Source organism: Aquila chrysaetos, chromosome 2 (assembly GCF_900496995.4).
Source record: "Aquila chrysaetos chrysaetos chromosome 2, bAquChr1.4, whole genome shotgun sequence".
In the NCBI taxonomy this organism is placed as follows: Eukaryota; Metazoa; Chordata; class Aves; order Accipitriformes; family Accipitridae; genus Aquila; species Aquila chrysaetos.
The window spans coordinates 25484972-25506336 of record NC_044005.1 but is presented as its reverse complement, the minus strand read 5'-3'; the positions used below and the strand labels follow the sequence as shown (position 1 = coordinate 25506336).

The 21365-nt window shown below is 49.1% G+C and overlaps 1 protein-coding gene across 5 annotated transcripts in view; it reads left to right on the top strand.

Annotated features, from left to right (window-relative positions):
* Positions 1-13777, top strand: part of ADCK1 (aarF domain containing kinase 1) — an 82013-nt gene extending 68236 nt beyond the window's left edge. For all 5 annotated transcript variants that reach the window (XM_029998970.2, XM_029998966.1, XM_029998977.2 and 2 more), the window contains 4 exons: positions 6782-6931; positions 7180-7377; positions 11106-11299; positions 12765-13777. In XM_029998970.2, the coding sequence (XP_029854830.1) occupies positions 6782-6931; positions 7180-7377; positions 11106-11299; positions 12765-12936 (714 nt within the window). In that variant the 3' untranslated portion in view covers positions 12937-13777. The remainder of the gene's footprint in view (positions 1-6781; positions 6932-7179; positions 7378-11105; positions 11300-12764) is intronic.
* The last annotated feature ends 7588 nt before the right edge of the window (positions 13778-21365 follow it).

Below are 21365 nucleotides of genomic sequence, written 5' to 3'. Positions count from 1 at the left end.
TATAACGCTCAAGTTTTAGATGAAATGGAGCATGGAGAAGAACACTGTTTCTGGGGAGAATGGCTATTCTTGCCCTTTGCACCTGCTGATTTAGTCTGGGGAGAGGTTTCCTTACAGATTCTCCTATATTCCCTCTTTTCTGAAGCTTAATGAAAATTCACAAGGCCCTGGTAAGCAAGGATAGTGACTTCCAGCATTTCCATCTTCTGAACTGTGCAAAGACACCAGGTAAAAGAGTTAAATTACACGTGAACCCGTTTCTTACTGAAAGTCAGTCTCGAGCATCAGTGTCAATCAATTGCTTAAGTCTTACCAAGATGCTTAACATTAAATCCAAGGAAATACGACTACAATTAAAGCCAAGGGAAGGTGATCCCCATGGCCATTTTGAGTCTGACAGAGATGCAAGAAACATTAATTAAAAATTAAATAAACAGCGACTGGTCTTCTCTACCTGTGTCCTTTTGAGAATCTGTAGAAACTTCCCAAGTTAGTCCTCCAGTTCCCTGGGCAGATGAGTCAGAATATTTCTCCCCACTTAAATGCCATGGAAGATGGGGCATTGAGCAGGAAAATAATTTCCTCAGTCCCCAACAGAGAGTATGGGGCATGCTAGGAGTACACTCCAGGAGTCCTAAAAACTATTCCTGTATCTTATTGACGTCGTGTGTGCCCAGACATCACCTTGCTGTGATGCTAGAACAATGCATAGTGATAGTACTGCATTACAGAGCACTGTGTTTTGATCCTCACAACTGGATCACAGAGGACAGAGTGTGAAATCAGATCTCTTGTGTGTGACCATCCTAATCTGCTATGGACAAGAGCCATGTCAGAGCAGAGACATAGAGCAGGCTCCAAATTGTGGCTATTCTCCATCCACACCCTTTGATAATTTGACACCAGTTTAATTGGGCAAGATTGCCCTAGCAGGATTAAGCAAACCCTTAGATGATGGCTGTAATAACAACGAAAGAAAGCAAAACCCCAATACACTCTTCAATCCAATTAACCTTCGATTAAGGTTCCAAAATCAATGCTATTATTTTGGCCTGAGGAGGTAATATTGAGCCCTGAGAAATGAGCTGCACAACGACCTTTACTTTTAATGAGATCAATAGAAGTTAGTGTCGCCATCTCTTAAAATAATTGGCAAATATTACAGCCAAATTAAGGCCAGAGACTAGTATCTGCTCCTGATCTAAAGAGACAGTCACAGATGGAGGTGGGACAGGAAGGGATGATGCCCTATCATGCGGTTTCATCTGGGACTTATCCGGGGCAGGCGGTGTGATCAGCTCTAGAGGAGCATGTCACAGGATTTTTTATTTTGCCTTTCTTCTTCATGTCAGTTGGAGGCATGGAGCCAGGACCACTCCAGCTTGCTCACAAGGCCAGGAAAGTATCAGTGACTTTCCCTGAATAACCCACGCTGGTTTGTTACATTGCAGCTACCCATGAACATGATATATGTGCCATCTTTTTACTGTAGGAGTATTCATAGGCTCAAATTTGCACGCATTCTTTCCTTTCTGAGAGGTTTCTTGCTGACTATTGCGTATTGGTGTTTGTAAAGATACTAATTTGTGATGGAGTTTCCAGTGTTTTGTTATTGTCAGGTTGCTCTGTCAGCTGGGTGTGCTGATTTGTTAAGAGGAGAATTGCATACAGGGGCTGGTGTGTGCCCAGGAGTTTGCTATTATGGGGCTGTATTCAAGGGAATATAGTATGAGTTCATCAAAAGTAGCTCCTAATGGATCATGAGAGGGTAACAGGTTGTCTAGGCTTTCAAAACTGATAGCTGCAACAGTTTGCAGCTGTGTACGTATACAAGAAGAAATGTATCACTGCTGCTACCTGTCCTACAGCTTGGGATCCTCTGAATTAGATGACAGAAATGCAGTAGGTGTACTTGGTAAAATACTTGGTACACTGGAAAACTAGAAAAGGTGGGGATTAGTAGGGAAATTGCAAAGTAGGTAAGAAACTGATAGAGGCAATGGTGGAGAGAAATTACTGTAGTGGAGTTCTGTGAGGTTTGCTCTTCAAACAGATCTTATTTAATAAATTCAGTGATGACCTTGACACAAACAGAACTGTGTGAAGGAGGTTGTTGATGACACCAATTTGGGAGGTTGTGTCATTGTAGAGGAGGACCAGAGTAGGAATAGCACTTGGTGGCCTTGAGGACTGAAGTGATAGAAAGGGATAGAAATGAGCAATACCAAGTGAAAACCCATGCGCTTAAAAATTAATAAGAAGAGTTTCTTAAATAAGCTGGGAGTTTATCAGAGGGAATTGACATATTAGAATTAACTTTGGGATATTAGTCAATCGCAAGGTAAGTGTGTGTTTCCAGTGCAGTGCAACTGTTTAAAAGGCAGGTTGACTCCTAGGACACATCAGATAAAGGAGCATCCTGTAGAGATTGGTCAGTATTTATGCTGATAATTATCCTGCTGGTGAACATATTGGAGTAGTAAATACTGGAGAGGGAAGGAACTAGTTAAAGTCTAGGGTTATGTTAGCTAAGGAAATGATTTAAACTGGACATCATTGAAATTAGGCTGGGATTTAGGGGAAAGGTTCTGACCATCTAAAGAGTGAATTTTTGGAACAGCCTCTGAAGTCATGCTTTCTGTCTTATTTCCAATGAACTTGACCAGTTTATAGAGAGACTATGTGATACTGTACAATAACAATCTTTAATGTCTGCACTGCATTCTTATTTTCTTCTGTATTGGCTTGTAACTCATGTAGGATAGTTTGTGACATGTAGCATCCTTGCAATACTGAGTACATAAAATGAACTTCATGTGCTTAGTTTGGTGAAGAGTTACTCCAAGTCTAGCTGTTATACGTGTATCTGTCACTCCATTGTTTTTGCCCAGGCTGCTGACTTTCCATTTCATCATCTGCAATCTTGTTATTCCTCACCTTCAGTTTTTTTCAAAATGAAAACATTGGGCTGAAAATGTGTGGTTTGCCTGACAGTGTCATGGTCATGTCACATAATGTGGCAATGGCAGGTTGCTATTTGCATTGACTGGTGAGGCCACAGGCTCACTTGGTCACTGTAGTCATCATGTTCTGCTGCAGCACAGACAGACAAATTGAACTTCTTCTAGGCAATAACACACCTTCTGGCAATAGGCAAGGACATGCCTCTGGCCACAGCCAGAGTCTGGTGTCATACTGACATATCAAGCTCAGCTCTGCTTGCTGACTAGCATAGATTTTTTTCTTATGTGTTATGCCTAAATTATGCCATTCTTGATTACACCCCTTCTGCCTAGTTGTATTTCTTGTAGCATATTCAGTGCTACAAGTGCTTCTGCTTCCTTGCTATTCAAACCTTCTCAAATCAGTAGACTGCCCCTCCTCTGCCATTCCTTAGCCACCTTTGGAATCTTCAGCCCTTTTAATCTTTTTCCCAAGTAAATTACTCCTGCATCCTGCTAATCTATTTGCTTTCTCTGAACTCGCTCTGTGTAGTCTGCATCTCTCTGTTAATGAGGTGTCTGGAAGTGAATGCAGGATTCCAAGGCTGATTATTATTTTTTTACGATGTGCAGCGCAACAATGCTGGGGGACCCCAGTAATGATAAGACCTCATTGTGTTGGATGATAAACAGGGAAAGGAATGATGACCTCGCCGTGTCATAACAAAATGCTTGTGCGTTTACTTTGGTCTTTGCTTCCATAAATCACTGCAACCTTTTGTCTAATTTGTGATGCACCTTCACCCTGAGGTCTTACACAGCCTAAACGCATGCTGAATTTCTCCCTTCTCCTGGGTAGAGGTTTTCACACATTTGTTTTCTCATTTCACATAACTGCATTCTTCCAAAGTGAATTCTGTATATGTTGTTTATCCAATGGCCTTCTCAATAAGGCTGAAATAAAGGCCCATAGTGATGGGGTACAGTACTGGAGAATTAATGTATATAAAGGTTTCATGGTTTTTTCCTAAACTTTTTCTCTAGAAACAGGAACTCCTTTTGTCTGAATTATAATGATAGGTTGCTATTCACTTATTGCACTCTAAGCCCCAGAAATGTAACCCTCCTTTTTTGTTTGGAATTCGACAGTATTGGTGCTTTCTATCTTAATTTAATTTTTATCCTATTTTAGAGGTCTGTCAACAGACAAAAATATGAAAAATACTTTAGTGTGCAGCTCAGCTCCATCTCTTACACTGTGCAATTTTTTTTTCCAAAAGTAAAGACTGTTTATATGCTTATATCATAAATCCCTGTAACATATATTCTGTATGCTAACTAAATTATACTGAATGCATTCCTCTTTCTTAAAGAAGCCATAAAGTCTAGTTTCAATGAATTAACTACTGCAGATACTCAAGGTTGCATGCTGGGAAAGAGGTAAATATAAGTACAGCAGGGAAGGGAGAGAGACTATGGCAATCTTGCAGTAAAGATTGTCTTGTACCCATGACCCAGCCTATGGGTCTGAACAGGGCTGTGACCCCTCTGTTTTCATGGTAAGGTGGGAAGATGAATCCCGAACTTCTTTTATGTTGCATCATGGTCTGCAAAAAGCTGTGACCACAGATTTGTAGTAACCTGTCTGCTGACACTGACTCAGGAGGGGAGACCTGCCCTGCACCTGGAGCCTACAGCCATACCATAAGAAGCTGTTATGAGGGTGGTGTGGATAACTTGGTAAGAGGTGTTTTTGTAGGATTCTAGGATATTTGAGGTTGGAAGGGACCTCAGGAGGTCTCCTGTCAAACCTCCTGCTAAAGCAGGGTCAGCTATGAGGTCAGACCTCATAGCTTACTCAGGGTGTTATCCAGGTGTTATCAGGTCTTTAAAACCTCCAAGGATGGAGATTGCACAACCTCTCTGAGCTACTTGTTTCACTGCTTGACTTTCCCAACCTATGCCATTACTGCAGCACAGAAGGAGAATCTGCTCTCTTTGAAGAAGCCCATACACCAGTGCCCCAAATTAATAGCTTTCCAGGCTTTAGCCATGACCAACCAACAGGTTTGCAGAACTGCCAGCCCTTGTTTGGACTTGGGTTTAATGGGTATGAGGCATCACATTGCACCCCAGATTGTCCCCAAGTCCTCATCTTCAATAATTCTGTGCTATTCCAGGTTCCTGGAGGGCAAACAGCTGAGGCAGAGAGGGCAAAATGCAGTTCACTCAGTATGTGCACAGGTGCTGTGGTTGATGCTATGATCAGTCATGATGTCCAAGTCCATTCCTCCTGGTGTGCAGGTCCCTGGGAGGCTGTGTGAATGAGTGACTGGCTTAAAACAGACTATCTGGCACGTCCTTGGACTGTCAGCAAGTGCTACTCAGCTCTTCGAGGAGGTCACGGCACCTGGTACTTTAGTCCTATCCAATTTTAGAGCTTGTTGATCTAGGAGACCTATAAGGGTCACTTCATTCCTCCAGTGATCTCTGCTGGTGATTCAGAAGGGAAACATCATTCCCCTCAGTCAGTACTTACAATAACACCTGTGTGGCATTAGGGGAGCTGCACTACAGGAGATCGCAGGGCTGTGCTATGCCACCTGTGTGGGTGATTTGGCATGGGGGCAGCATTCTCCATGATGCAGCAGGTCCCGCTTGAGAGACCAAGGGTTGTCCCACCTGGTCTTACAGCTGCCCCTGTTATGTTCTGCAGGAAGGGTTCCTGTTCTTTCTCCTCATTTGTAGTTACTTGGGCACTATTTGTAACAAATGCTCTTCTCAGAGGTGGCCGCATTTCAGAGGTAGGTAAAGCAAGCCCTTCCCTGGCTGTCTGTTTTTTTGCAGGACAAGCTGTTGTTAGTATCCCCGTTACCTCTTCTACCATCTCTGCTTATGGGGACAGATGTCTGTTTGCTGCTTACACTGTGTGTCTGGGGACGTGCTTGGAATCATTTATAACGATTGTCTTTTAACTGTTTGTTCAGCACTCCACTGTGGAGCACCGTGCTGCTCTCTGATGGCAGGGAGGGCCGGTGGTGGGATGTTAGGGCAAGGCTGCTGTGTTAGTGCGTGGCGAGGGATTGATCCCGGGTCCTGGGGATGTTTGCTTGCTCCTAGGAGGTTTTTAACTTTAATAATATCTCTTGGTGATAAGGAGCAGCAGCATGGAGGGACACGGCAGTGACAGGATGATTTAAACAGCCTTTCTGTGCTGCTTCATCTTCACAGACATCGCAAATCAGATTAGCATGGGTCTGAGGAAAGGAAGGGGAAAAGTGGGGGACAGTGTGATGGAGGGAGGGGAGGGGAGAGGGAACCCATGTTCATTCTGGTAAGCAGATGGACAGGCTGAGTCTCCTCCCACCCCTTCTCTGCTGGGTCCTGCTGCCATCCGTGGATGGAAACACCTAAGTCTTCCTCCAAGCGGTCTCTCACCCACCCCAGCAGCAATTTCCATGCCTTCCCTGTGAATGCCTGTCTGCCCCTATCTGCTGTCTCACTTTCCTCCTCATTACCAGAAACCCTATTCCTATCCACAGGTATTTTCTCTTTTTTATGCCAGGCAAACGTCCTTAAATAACCCCTGACCCCACAAACAGCTTCATGGTGCCCTGTGCCTGGATGCATCCCTGAATGTCCTGGGTCACCCCGCCGTAGATGCCAGCAGCCACCTTGTGCATTTGTCAGTGTGAGGAGCTGCAAGAGCTCTGTGTGGGGACATTGGTACATACCAGAGCCTTGCTCCCTGCAGTGTTGGCATGTGGGGGCTGCCCCCGTTCCCTGGCAGGCACCCTGCTGTGGGTGGCAGTGTGTGACCATCTCCTGTCTCCTCACAGATCTCTCGCAACCTGGGGAAGCTCTACAGCGAAATGATCTTTGTGAACGGCTTTGTGCACTGTGACCCGCACCCAGGCAACGTGCTAGTGAAGAAATGCCCGGCCTCTGGCAAGGCCCACATTATCCTGCTGGACCATGGGCTTTACCAGGTATGTGGCTATGGGCGGCCTCCAGGGCCTTGTGAGGCTGCCTGTGGGCATCAGGCTGAAAGAGCATACCTGGCTGTACCCTTGCCCCCCTAACCCTGTATTAATAAATTTTTCCTATTACTCCCGTAACCCTCCAAGGATATTTCCTGGCTCTGAAGTGGGGGATAGGGCACAGCTAGAGGGCACAAGGCCTTCCCCCCAGTTCCCTGGCCTCCATGGACTTCTGGGGGCCATGTTTCCCTCCCCAGGTGCTGAGCGAGTCATTCCGCATGGACTACTGCCACCTTTGGCAGGCCCTCATCAAGGCCGATATGAAGAGGGTGCAGAAGTACAGCCGGCAGCTGGGAGCAGGGGATTTGTACCCTCTCTTTGCCTGCATGCTGACTGCCAGATCCTGGGAGTCTGTCAACAGGGGTATTGACCGGTCACCAGTCTCAGCAAGCGAGGTAGGTCCTGTGTGCCCTTCCCTGCCGTGTGCCCTTCCTTCACCTCGGGTACCTTTCTTTGTTGTAACTGCTTGCACCACTGATATCACAGTGATGCTGGGCAACCCCTGGCAGCTCTGTAGCAAATTCTGCATTAATAGCTGAGCTAGAAAAAGCCAGGACTCCTTCTGCAATGTGTTTTATAGTGGCTGAACTTAATTTCCCAGTTTCACTTGTCATGGGCTGCTTAAACTTTGTATAATATTTTAATGGCAAAGTGTTCACCAGTTCTGGCAGGGGAAACATTTGTAGATCAGCCTTTTCTTAAAAAAGTGTTGAATGCAGCTGTGCAGGGAGCCATCAAGGAGGATAGGTTAAGGTAGAGGAGACATAAAGACTTAGTGGGAAGACATGAGAAGGATAATGCATTATCACTATTCATGTAAATGACTATCAGCACTGATACAAACTCCTAAAAACCCTTGGAAATTACCACCCAATCAGAAACCCTATTAACTTGGAGTCAAGGTTGCTTAACTGCAGATCCTGTCAACTCAATCACTACAAATCTAGGAAATTGCCACTTACATTCTCCACCCTTTCCTATCCACAGGTGCTGGGATTCTTCTCACACCTCCTCGCACTCCTGACACACACACACTGCCTTAAGAATAGTAGCAGCCCCTGCCAATTGTGCTGTTTTTAGAGATGAGCATAAAGTGATATGATTTCAGCCAATGGACTAGTGTCTGTAGGTGGAAACATGTTGTATCCTATGGTTTGTTTTTACCTGCACGCATTTGTAGAAGAGAGGATGAAATTCATTTAAGTAGCATTATAGTACTGTCCTGTGAAATTCTCTTCTGGAAATCTGTTCAGGTTGGCATTTTATTTTGATGTATGTGGCAGAATTTGCTGCACTGGCTTGCCATTATCCATAGCAATGAGTAGGTCAGATACCCTGCGTAATGGACCCCCCTGCCCAGTAATTTGATTGCTTCCTATCTGAGTTAATTTTCTGCATATCAGAAATAATATAGTGACTGTCTAGCAGATCTGTGCTTGATCTGGTGAGTTCTGGAGCTAGTAGCTCCAGAAAAAAAATGCAGAGGCACCAAAGGGAATTGACACAGAACTGGCTTCAATACTACAAGGCCAGTGTTGAATCTGAGCTAATAAGCAATGTTTATCCTAAACTGGCTTGTGAAGGTTATTCCAGAGGTGTAACTGTAGCCGCATGGTGCCTTGTGTGGGCTGATGAACTTTGTCATTGAGTTGAATTGTGTGTATGGAGCCAGCTCTGTTGTCTTTGTCTACATGACACAATTAATGCTGAAACTGGATAATCCTGCAGCAGATAATGTGGAGCTGAGCAGATTTGCTGTGGCATTAGGAAGTGAGCTGCTGCTTGTCCTTAGTTTAGAGGTGAATTTGAAAGATTGTATCAGTAGCAAGAGCCAAGCTGTGTAGGCAGGTACAATCAGCACAGAGCTCCAGAGGGTGTGCCTGAGGATGTATCTACATAAGAGTAGCCTGTGAGACGAGGAAGCAACCCTCCTGAAACAAAATCTTATCTTCAGTGCTGTGTCCAGTCTGGGGCACTGCATATCAAGAAGGGTTTGGTGAAACTGGGGCAAGTCCAGTAGGAAGCTACAAGGACTAGTGGTCAAGCAGATACAACCCATGAGGTAAGTCTGGGAAAGTTAGGGCAGAAAAAGTCTAGAAAAGTGCGGGTCGAGAAGAGTTGTAGTAGTGATTCTCAAATCTGTTAAAGACTGCTGCAAACAGGACAAGAAGTAATGGGTTAAAATTCAGCTAAGGAGATTGGGGTGAAACATGAGAAAAGCCGGATCTAATGGCAAGGCCAGTGAAACACTGGTGTGGATGGTCTGGGGAGGCTTTGAGTCACATCACTGGAGAGTTTTATGAGCAGGCTAGGCAAATGTGTGAGGATTGCCATAGGCATAGCTGTTCCTGCCTTAAGCCAAGGCCAGGCAGCTGACTGTTCAGGATCGCTGCTAGCCTCATCTCATCTGATTTTATGATTGTGTTTTGCTGCGTCCTGCAGTAGCCTCAGCAACTGCAGCCAAGGGGCTTTTCTCAGGTCCTGTGGCATAGCTCATTTCTTCCTCTGCGCATAGGCTTTGCTGTTGACAGAAAATGACAGTTCTGATGACAGATCGTGTGGTTGTTTTGTGATGTGGACAAGCATCTGGAGCTAAAAATAAAAAGAAAAGAAATAGAAAAGAAAACCTATGTGTGGAAAATAAAGTAGGCTCTGCAGTGATGCTGACTAGGGTAAGGGATAAGAGATAATCAGGGATGAATTTTCTGCCAACAAATAATGGAACAAAATATTTAACGTTTAGGAGAGCTAAGCATCTTCTTGCTGAAGCTTTGTGTATGTGGTCAGTGACGGAGGCAGGAGGACACAAAGATTTATTTGTCAGCAGCAAAGCAGCCACGGTGGTGTGTGAGCTGTATATGTCTCTGACCATCACAACCTGCACACTCTTTTTGTGCAGGTCTGTTTCTTTCTAATAAGTCTGAAATTCACCAAGAGTATGATGTTCCATATTGTGAAACATAGGCTGGCTGGCCCTGATTCCAGAGGAGAGAAGGTTTTAGAGCTGTCCTTTCCCTTTCCCACAAAGGAGCTTCCCTTCTGTAAGAAGTCATTTACTGTCCTCTGCATGTGTCCTGCTGGATTCTGGAGATTTCAGATGTTCCAGGAACTTCTGTTTGGATTTGCTGATTCATGTCATGGCCTCTGTAGGAAGAGGTAGGGACACGGTATGCATATGGGATCAGCTCCACACCACACTGTGCTACATTTACTGGTATGGTGGGGGAAGTCTCAGATCCAAAAAAAGGCAGAAGAGTGGGGGCTGGCTGTCTTGCATGCTACGGTGGCTCATGTTTGGAGGAGAGCCCATCTTAAGTGGCTCAGGCTGTAGCTCATCAGTTATCACTGCGATCTTTACCATGGGCAGTGTATTTGTTGGAAGCTGGGGACCAAGGAACATGAAGGACCATGCTGTGTCTGCCTTGGTCTCACACTCTTTCCTTAAGCATCTGCTGCCAGACAGGATATGGTTCTAGATAGACCCTTAATCTGACAGATGGCAGTTTTTGATCTTTTGAGTTAGCATGACGCTTAACTGCATAATGTTTTCTCACCTCTGCTGAGTTGTGTTGACAACAGAGGACTAAACTAGGCCTTGTAAACAGCTTCATCAGTGTAGCATAAAGCCATCAGTTGCATAGGACAGCAAGACAAGGAGGAGCCTGGTTGTCCTTGCAGCACGCCTCCACCTTCCTGAGTAGTCCTGTGCTACCTGCAGCTCTGCCAGCTTTGGGGCTGGTGAGGTGAGACTTGGTCAGAAGGCTGCAAGGGCAGTAAGGAGACATGGTTGCTGTGGGCTGCCTGGGGCCAAGAACTGAGATAGCAGCGAGTGCCCTGTTTTCCTAAGAGGCTATTAATCCTGCCAGTGAGGGGACAGGGCCTTATCTTACTGAGGGGCAGGTGGAATATGGCAAGAGTGATCTGTGACTGTGCTGTGAGTCCTTGGGACAGCCAGGTGTCTGCAGGAAAGCAGGACAAAGAGCTCTTTAGCTTCTGGCCTAGAGTCATGGTCTGGAAAAACACCATCTCTTCCTGCCAAATCTCATCTGCATCTGGACCTGGGTTTCCCACGCACTGTTAGCTTCTCTCTCCTTTCTCCCTGACATGACCTGGCTGGCCGCAGGACGTGGAGATCCGGTCCAATGCTGCTGCTTACCTACCCCAGATCACCCAGCTCCTCAACAATGTGCCCCGCCAGATGCTGCTGCTGCTGAAGACCAATGACTTGTTAAGGGGGATTGAGTCAGCCCTGCACACGCGGGCCAGTGCCAGCTCCTTCCTCAACATGTCTCGCTGCTGCATCAGAGCCGTTTCCACGTGAGTCTCTTCTCCAGGTCCCAGAGGCCAGACATGGAGCAGCCGGGGCTGACTGTCCCTCGGGGCCAGGGGTTGGGGGGGGATCCCACAGCCAGCAGGCCAGCCAGGGCCCAGTCCCACAGTAGCTGAGCAAGGTGAGCAGGACAGGCCCTGCGATGGCAGTCAGGTCCAATCAAAAGTCCATATCATAATGCAACATCCTGGTGATGGGGGAGGTCCAAGGTCAAACCAGAAACTCGATCTGTAGATCGGGTCTAGTGGTTGTCAGCCAGGTCCATGGTGACAAGACAGGGCTGAGGTCAAGCCAAGAGGTCAGTATGTGAGTTGAGGTCCAGGTCAAGGGGCTTCACAGCAGGGCGTGAGCTGGGGACCATTACTCCTCCAGTGTAGCTCAGGCAGGGACTGAAGGTGCAGGCCTGAGATTAACTGGAGCTCCTGGGCCTATGAGCAGAGGGTTGGGGGAGGTCTCAGGCTAGTCAGGGCTGTTAAGGCTTATTAGAGCCCCCCAATCAGGGCCCTGACAAGGCCTAACTTGACCTCTTACTCTTAGTTGTGGAACTCTCCCCCTCATTAGGACATCTGCTGTGATCCTACCCCTGCTGAGTTACACATCTCAGCCTCTGTCTGTGCTGTCCTCACACCCATCAGCCTCTTCAGAGAACAGGTCTGTCACCCTGGGGCTGGGGACAGGGATGGAGTTGGAGTCCTTAGGGTAAGGGTTTAGGGTTTGGCCCTGCCAGAGGAGGGGAAGGGGCTTCCTGCCCGTTACAGGCACCACCACTGGGAAGTATTTGTGGGTAGGAGAGATCTGCGAGTTCACTGCTGCCAGTTTCTGCAGCCTGATTGAGGGGCTAAGGCTGACTGTGAAGATCAGGTTGATGTTTAAAAGCCAGGAACAGGAGTCGTGCAAGTGATTTCCATCTGTGAGTCTTATGAGTCAATGCACTTCTGTCTCAGATTCCTCCTCCTTGCAGAAGAAATAACAGTTATTTTTCTCTGGCTGATGAGGGACCTACGAAGCCCAGTTAACCTCTGCTTCTAAAGAAAGGTGGAGAATTATTTTTCCTGGAATCAGTGTGTCAGGATTGCTGGACTCTTATGACTGTGCTACCAGGAAAGGCTATAGGAGTGTGTACCTGTCCATGTTAGCTGAAGTGAAGCTGGGCGTAGAAGCAGAGGATGCCGTGGCCCAAGGTCACGATGTGCAGTGAGGAGAGAACCGGGCTCACGAGGGAGCAGGCTGTCTCTTCTGCCAGATTCGTGCTGGGAAGGCAGTCCCCAGCTCCTCAGGAACATTACTTGGAGAAAATCCCTACTCCCAGGGGTCCCCACTGCTGGTGATTCTCCAGATGTGGGACGTTCCCCTCCCCTGGTGAGCGTCAATTGTACTGAAGATGTAGGACAGGCCTCCTTCCTGCCGGCCTGCATCCTGCTGGATCTAATGCAGCTGTTTCTCTCATTCTAGGTACCAGAGGAGCAAGAGTCACTCGCTTTACAGGAGGGCCCAGATCTCACTCACAGAAGCCCTGAGCCTGTGGCAGATCAACTTGTATGAACTCTTCCTGTGGCTGAAGGGGTCCCAGCTGGGGAACTGGGTCATTGCTCTCCTGAGCCGGATGCACCATTCCATGTACTGACATGAACGGGTGGGAGAGGCCCCGGTCCTCCCTCCCTCCCTTCTGCTCTCCACGGCACATTTGCCTTTCTTACTGTTTCTGTCTATTCTGTGGGCTATTTTTGGTTCTTGTTCCACGTTACATGCTGCACTGTCCTTGCCTGTTACAGCATTAGCTTTCTCTGTGGTGCTGAGAGGTGGAGTCGGTACTGGAGCTCTGCCGTTTCATGGTTTAAGAAAAGGAGGTGCAGGATACCATGTGTCAGGAAAGGCAGGGTACTTTCTTTCCCTATCTGAGTAGGGGAAATTCCACTCAGATTCCAGTGGGACTGCATTGGAAGCAAAAGCCTTTCCTTGGCTATTTCTTAAACAATCTTACAGAATTTAAGAGAATCCCAACCCTGCTTAGAATGCCCCAAAACATTTCTCAGACCCTCAGAGAAAGGTGGTAAGTCCCTTTAAAATCCGATAGGGTTTATATTAGTTTTTGCAATCTCCTTAGTCTGATTTCTGTTCAGGTGTGCAGAGAGTTTCTCAGAGCAGTGAGTCCTTGTGGAAAGCTGGCACTAGGGCTTCCTCTCCCAGCAGCAGGGAAAGGTGACCCTAATGGTGAGAGTGGTGGACTGGGAGTCTGGCTTTCAGAGGTTTGTCTCCAGTCCTGTCAGCAAGTGCCTCTGTGTTTTTGGACTTTTCCTGGCCTGTTTCCTTGCAGGTGAAATGGGGGAAGGGGACAGTGGTCCTGCCTCTTTTCCAAAATTCAGGGAAGGCAGGAGGAATGATAACTCAGGGCTCTGAAACTGCTGGTAATGTATGTGTGCTGTACAGTACCACCACACAGCAAAATAAATGTGTTGTATCAAAGACCTCTGGGGGAGGGATGCCTGGCTGTGTACTCAGGGTGACGTTTGGGCCTCTAACTTCAGTCCTGTTTCCATTTCTCCACTGAGTGAGTGATGCCAGGCAGCACTGTTAACTTCTTGCAAGCCAGATGAAATGGCCTCTTGGTCTTTCCTCTTCCCAAGAGGTTTGTTCCACATCTGGGTCCTCTGGTGCTGCGTCACATGTGTGTTGGGATGGGATGGAGGAGTCGGCATCATTCTGCTGGGAGGATGCACCACTTCTTGCCTCCCAGATCCACGCTGAGCCTGCCGCCTCCGTGCCTGTGGGACCGTGCTGCAGCACATCCGTGAGACATCACCATCCCTGTGCCATGCACTGAGCATTTCGCCTCGTCACTGCCTGTGATGTTTCACTGCTCCTGCCTCAGACAAAAACCTGCCACTTGCTTGGTGGTGCAAGTGACAGGTCTGATGGCTCTGACTGTGCAGCTATGGGACGGCTACCAGGAAGTCTCACTCAGAGGCCTCCTTTATGTGACATGTATCTGGGATCCTGGGAGACATCCTTGCTGCTTGTGAGGATTCCTGTAGCCAGGAAGGGTGGATGGAGGTGACTGCTTAGATCATTTCAGCTTTCCCATAAACTGTCTTGGTGAAAGGGGACATGAAGGACAGGATGGGAATGTCCTTCTACTGCCAGCAAGCTTGCTAAGCTGAGGGTCGTTACTCAGGCACCCGGGCTGTGCTTGAGAGCAAGCCGGAATAAGACAATGCACTCTCCCAATTTGCATGCAGTTTCCCAGCTTGCATGGGTGCAAGACCCCACCTTGCAGTGAGTCCATTTGCATGGGAAGGGAAGCAGGGGGCAGAGTGGAGGTGACTGCATGTGTCAGTCCATGAGGAACCAATTCTCTTGCTGGCTGTGTGGGAGAGGGAGGGGTTGTAATCCAGAAAAGGTATCTGACTGCAGGTGTGCTTGGGCATGATGAGTTAGTTAGTAACTGTGGACATGTGGCTTATGACAGTGATTGTGTACATGCGCAAGAGTGTAGGCACAGCTGGCTGGCTCAGGACTGTCAAGAAATGGTGTGTGATTGGCAGAGTTGTGGATGGGGAATTACTGAACTTGGGTTTTTGCTCTCCTGTGCAGTCAATTGCCTGACCCTGGCGTTAGCTCTCTGAGCTCTTCCTACTACAGAGGCAGCAGCAGGAGTGATGCGCTTTCCCATCTTTGCTAAGAGCAAAAAAAGAAAGCCCAGTAAGACTGAACGTCCTTGCAAAGCTTGTCCCCAACCTGTGCAATGACAGGTCAGAGATTCCCCTGACTTCTGGGTTGTGTGATGGCATCAGAGAATGGAGTGGTGGTCATTCCAGTGACAAGACTCCTGAGTCGACAAGGAGTCATAGGGGCCCTGGAGTATTGGTCCTGCAGCCTGTACATGAGTAATCTTTGCTCATGTGAGCAGCCTGGCTGAATCAGTGCCTTAGGCACTTACAGCTTGTAGGCTGGCCAGCGTGGGTGGGCCTGTCTTGTTCTCCTCACAAGTAGAGCTCCACTCAGAAAATTGGCCTTGTGTACCCAGTAAAGTCCAGGAGACCCTCTAGTAATGGTCACTGACTGCACATCCTCATCTTGTAGCTGACCCTGCAAATGCTTTTGCCTATCCATGTCTGGATATACCGACCAGAGCACTGTCTGGGTCTCACTAACATCTGTGTGTGAAAGCTCATCCCACAATGAGACCCTGGTTGTATCCCTCATTTCCAGAGTATCCTGTGTTATGGACAGGCTCCCTGCAGCTGGCATTTGCATTGACTGCCAAGCCCCTGGCCCACTCTTGGCCCTGCCTGTTCTTTCACTCCTCCAAAATCCCACCATGCAACTGCTGGTCCCACTGCCTGAGGAAGGTTCTGGCTCTAAAAGTGGTAGGGAACCAGCAGCCCCTCAGACTGTCAATTTGGCAGCGTGCAGCAGGCAGAGAGCGGGTTGTATTTGGAAGAGCTTTGTCTATTGTCATTAGTCTCTGCCAGGAGGCTGCGTGCTTCAGTCTTAGCAGTGGGACTCCTCCGTCAGTTGTGCTCAACTCTCACCCTTCCCACAGTCAATCAATGAGGGTTTGCTTGCCTGAGGAAAGAACAAGCAAACACCCGGAGTTTGACCCTTTAACATTCCTGCCTTGTCTTTTTGCTGAAAGCTCTCAAAGATGAATGTGTTAAAAGGGGTTTGAAAAGACACTTTCTCATCCCAATTTGTGGTTGTCAAACGTGGGTAACCTGGATCAGCTCTGTGCACTTGGCCTCTCCTTCCAACCTGCATTTATTGATGTTTTCACCACCAGCAAACACAGCCTCTGCTGCTCTCCTTGCAGGTGGCACATGGGCTGCTGCCTGCCCGGCTTCAGCTGCGAATGAACTGAAGTGTGGTGCAGGCACTAAACGTTGGCCTTGCAGCAGACTCCTGAGCCCACCAACTCTTTCTTGGGACTGACAAGTCGGGGGTAAGAGCTGGGGCCAGATGCGCAAAACTGATGGGCAACTTTCAGCTCCTGTAACACGAAATACTACGTTGTAGCATCATAGCATTTCCCATCCTAAAAGCTCTCTGTGCTCTCTGAAGTGTTGGGGAGCTAACAGTCATTCATCTAGCATTTAAATGTACCATCATTAGGTTGGCTGGAGGTGGAAAATGGGGCAGTCAGGGTAAATGACACTGCCATGCAAGACTGCAAGAATTTAGGGTATGAAGTGAACACGCTTTTTCATATCCAGCTGACAAAAAAGCCAGAGAGCGCATTAGTCCAGGCTAAACACCATAGCCTTTACCTAGCACATCCAGTGAACTTTAATGATGACAAGTGGATGGCATATAGATGCGCAGATCAAGACTGCATGGTGCCCTCTGCCATCTCGCAGGGGTGTATGAACCTCGTGCAGTTGCAGTGTAGATGCTTTCCAAATTCATCACTCCCTGCTTCCTATAGCAAATGAACTGTGACCGGCACACAGCCTGGCCAGTGCCGAAGCCATTCCCCTCACAAATGACCGCCCCTGGGTCACCAGGACTATCTTCCAATGCATCGTTTGGCAGGGCTCTTCCACCACCACCACTGCATATCCCCGTGTCCCCCCAGCACCATTCACTCCCTCGTATCCTGAGTCCAAAGGGGTGCAGGCAGGCTGCTGGGTCCTGGAGCATGCAAGGAGATGTCACATGTGGTGGGCTGTGCCAGGACACTCGGCATTCAGGTGGGAGCAGAGAGAGGGATGTCCGGAGAGGCGCAGCTCTCGGGGCAGCGAGTGCTTTCCCCCTTCATCCCCTGACAACCGGATGACTAGAAAGGGGGGACAGACATTCCTTCCTCCTTGGCTCCTCTCTAGAAGCAAGAGGCTGGGGCTGGCTCCTGCCCCTGTAGCCTGAGCTCTGGCCATCCCCATCTCACCCAGGGGATGTGCTTGTCGTGGGTGATGGTGAGAAGTCTGTACTGCAGCTTTCAAATGGCACAGAGCAAACAAACAGCACTGAAATAAGGGGGGTGCAGGCTGGCGCTGTGCCCTGTACTGGGAGGGGGAATTTGCTGGCACTGCTGAGCTGGGAGGTGGGAGGGGTACTTCAGAGGCTCCCAGCCCTCAGTGTAAATCCGGGTCTGCTTGGTACTGCTGATCCTCTGACAACTTGAATAGAGGTGCTCTAAGGTGGAGCAGGGGGTGTAGGGAAGGAGCGACCGGAGCCTGTGAGTTTGCTCATCACCTCCCTCTTATGTCCTCTCTGCTCTGCACCAAAGGGCCATCTCCTGCCTGCAGGCTTAGCTGAAGGTCTCGATTGCTGTAGGAGTGCAGCAGCCCCCAGGGAATGCTGCTGTACCCCTGCTGCCCCCACTTCGGGCTCCCGGGCCACACACCTCTGCAGCTTTGCACCCTGGGCAAGGCTGCAGCAGTGCTGGGGGCTAGGACCTCCAAAGCTCCCCAGGGGGAGCGCCCTGGGCAGCGAGGTGCCAGCAGCTGATGTCTCTGGGGGCAAGCCGCTGCCACCACTCCATGCTTGCTGCCTCATGCTGTGCTGTGTGGAGTGAGTCTGCAAGGCCCAAAGGCTTTCCCCTCCTTCCCATTGCCAGTCCTCATGTGTTGGTGGCCAGGGGATGATGATTGCCATCCTACCCCTGTTGTTTGCGAGATGACTCGGCCTCCACTGCTTCTCTGCAGCATGGCAATGGCACTTCAGCCAGGCAGCAAACTGCTCTTTGAAGAGCAGTGGGAGGATGTGCATGATTCTGTGTGTTTGCAGCAATTAATTTTTGCTAGTGAGGGCTGGGGGTTTGGGGATGGGAGGGGAAGAGGGTTGAGGGAAGGGAAGGATAAAGGGAAAAGGTGGGGTGTCGACCACCTTTTGGGAGTAAATACCAAAACCCAGCATGGCTCTCAACAGACTTGTGATCTCTAAATGCTTCTGGACTGCACTCTGCTTTTTGTTTCACAGGTCACCCAGACGCTGTGGTAGGCGAATTGCTGCCTCTGGCACAACAAAGGGTTCCCTCTTCCTCCAGCCACCCTGTGCACCAGTGCAGCACGGAGCGATACTTGCTGAGGCACAGCGGTCTCTGTGAGGCGGTTCAGAGCCTTTTTTTGGCTCTGTCTCCGTGGAGCTCTCCTGGGGCTGTTTCCCTCCCTCCCCTGGGTGGGACTTGTGGGCTTTCTCGGTTGTTGTTCCAGCTGGTCAGCCAGCAGCTGTCACTATGCCCCGGATGACTGGCTGGCGGATGCAAAGCCCCTGGTCAGGAGGCAGCCTGGGTCCCCACTCCACCAGGGTACCAGGGCCACCAGGCTCCTGCTGGCATGGGGCTGGCCCTTGTCGTGGTTTAACCCCAGCCAGCAACTAAGCACCACGTAGCCGCTCACTCACTCCCCCCCCACCCAGTGGGATGGGGGAGAAAATCGGGAAAAAAGAAGCAAAACCCACGGGTTGAGATAAGAACAGTTTAATAGAACAGAAAAGAAGAAACGAATAATGATAATGATAACACTAATAAAATGACAACAGCAATAATGAAAGGATTGGAATGGACAAATGATGCGCAGTGCAATTGCTCACCACCTGCCAACCAACACCCAGCTAGTCCCTGAGCGGCGATTCCCCCACCCCCACTTCCCAGTTCCTAAACTAGATGGGACATCACATGGTATGGAATACCCTGTTGGCCAGTTTGGGTCAGGTGCCCTGGCTGTGTCCTGTGCCAACTTCTTGTGCCCCTCCAGCTTTCTCACTGGCTGGGCATGAGAAGCTGAAAAATCCTTGACATTAGTCTAAACACTACTAGCAACAACTGAAAACATCAGTGTTATCAACATTCTTCACATACTGAACTCAAAACATAGCACCATACCAGCTACCAGGAAGACAGTTAACTCTATCCCAGCTGAAACTAGGACACCCTCTGTCAGCCCCACCGAGGTGCCTGCAGGGTGGGGTCATCCTCCTTCCTCCAGCGTTGCTCGAGTGCTGCCCAGGACTGTAAAAGAGCTGGACAGTGAGAGATTGACATTTGTAATTAATTAATTATGCTTCTGAGAAAAATTATCCTTTCCAAGCATCATACAGGTGGTAGTGACATCCCATAACATCTTACTCCATGAGGTATCACTAGGACCTTTCAGCTGAAAAGAAAACCTACTAGTGGAGTAGCAGCCCTGCTGAAAAGGTGCAGGAAGGGCTTACGGGGGACCCCAGGTAAACATGAGCTTGCAGCAGAAACCATGTCCTGGGCTACAACAGGAGGAGTGTGGCTGGCAAGGCTACTTGTTCTCCGCCTCTGCTTGGTGCCGCTGAGTCCGCACCTGAAACAGTGTCCTCTTTTGGTTCTCTTAGTTGAAGAGGGATGTTGAAAAACTGGATTGGGTCTGGTGGAGGGCACGTGACATGGCCAGGACCTACTGCCCATAGCCTGTGAGGGAGATGGGCTTGTTTAGTCTGGCAAGGAAGAAGCAAAGGGTTGAGCTGATAATGGCCAGCAACTCTTTGAAAGGGAGTTAGAGAGGTAATAGAGCCAAACTCCTCCTGGCAGTGCCAGATGACTTAGCAAGGACGGATGGCCACAAGATACAGCTTGGATAGTTAGACTGGGCACAGGATGAACTTCCGTCACCAGGAGGGTGGTGCAGAGCTAGGACATGTCACCCAGAGATGGTCTCCATCCTGGGAGACTTTGAGGACCTGGCCAGCCAAAGCATGGCTTGGCTGGTCTCCTGTTGGTGAGAGTGTCCCTCAGAGTGGGAGGACAGACAGACAGACAGACGCCCCATGGCCCCTTCCAGCCAGCCTGCCCATGAAGCCATACAGCCATGGCACGGAGCAGGCAGGGGGCTGGCTCACATCGCCGTTGAGTCAGTGCTGTGGGATGAGGTTGGATCTGGGTTTCATTCTTCCCAGCTCTCCCTCTGCGTCAATGTCTGTGCTCGGACACGAGGTAACATCCCTGCCCAGGGCTCGTCTTTGCGCTGAAGCCCAGGCCAGACCTTACCGGCTGTTTTTGTTTGGTTGAGTTGCAGAGCTGGGGCTGTAAGCCTGCCTGTCCTGGCAAATGCCAGCCTGGGTAGCTTGCCTTGCAGTTTTAATTGGCCAGCTGCCTCTTAGGTCCTTCTTGAGCAAAACCCGCATGTGTCAGTGCCTTCCTGAGAAGAGGCAGTGTGCACCTTCCCAGGATCCTTTAAACCAGGCTTTCAACCAGAAGTAAATTCCACTTAAATCCACCTGAAGGCTTCTTGAGCAGGCTGGAGGGATGCTAAGTGACCTGTGCGTGATGGTAATCAGGCCCCATAGAGACAGTACTGACCGTTTCCCTGGCTGAGGGCATTCAGCACACAGGGTAGCGGGAGCTACACCCGGCTGAGATATCTTCCCCATGCCAACTTGGAAAGCTGTCGCCGCTTCTCTGCAGGGTAGTGATCTGTGTCTGTCCCCTGCAGGGATCATTGCCATGTGTTTGCCTGCAGCTGTGCCTGAGGGAGCCCTGGGCAGGACGTGACTGTGCACTTACCCGCATGCCTCCCGCTAGCCCTGTGCAGCTCAAGGTGACCTTGTCAAAGGGTAACGGCCTTTCTGGGTCTGCTTGTGTGACCTAGAGAGCATCGCTCTGCTTGCCATCCTCCGTGGCACTCCAGATCTGCCAGACTGTCAGATCACTGGCTGCTCTTTGCACAGCTTCCCCCTTGAGCTGCTTGCTGTAACCCAGGTGCTTTGATTTCTGGTGGTCTGGTAAAAACTGTCCACCTAGACTGCACAAGCAGTGTGGAGTAGGGAGGAGCTTTGGTATTTTACTATTTTATTTTATTTTATTTTATTTTATTTTATTTTACTTTATTTTCATTTGATTCAGATTCCTTTTTGCTTAGGCTACTTTTCCTTACTCTGAAACATATGAGCATAAGTAACACTCATAAAGCCTCTTCCTATAACTGGACCGCTGCAAAGAAGGGAACAAAACTTAGGTCTGACCTAGCAGGATGTGTCTGCATGTAAGATGCACATTAGCTGCTGGTGGTTTGCAGGCCTGCAGCTCCGGGCTCAGCATGGATGTAAGCAAGCAAGCACCTCCCCAGGGTGGCTGCCCCGTGAGCCCCA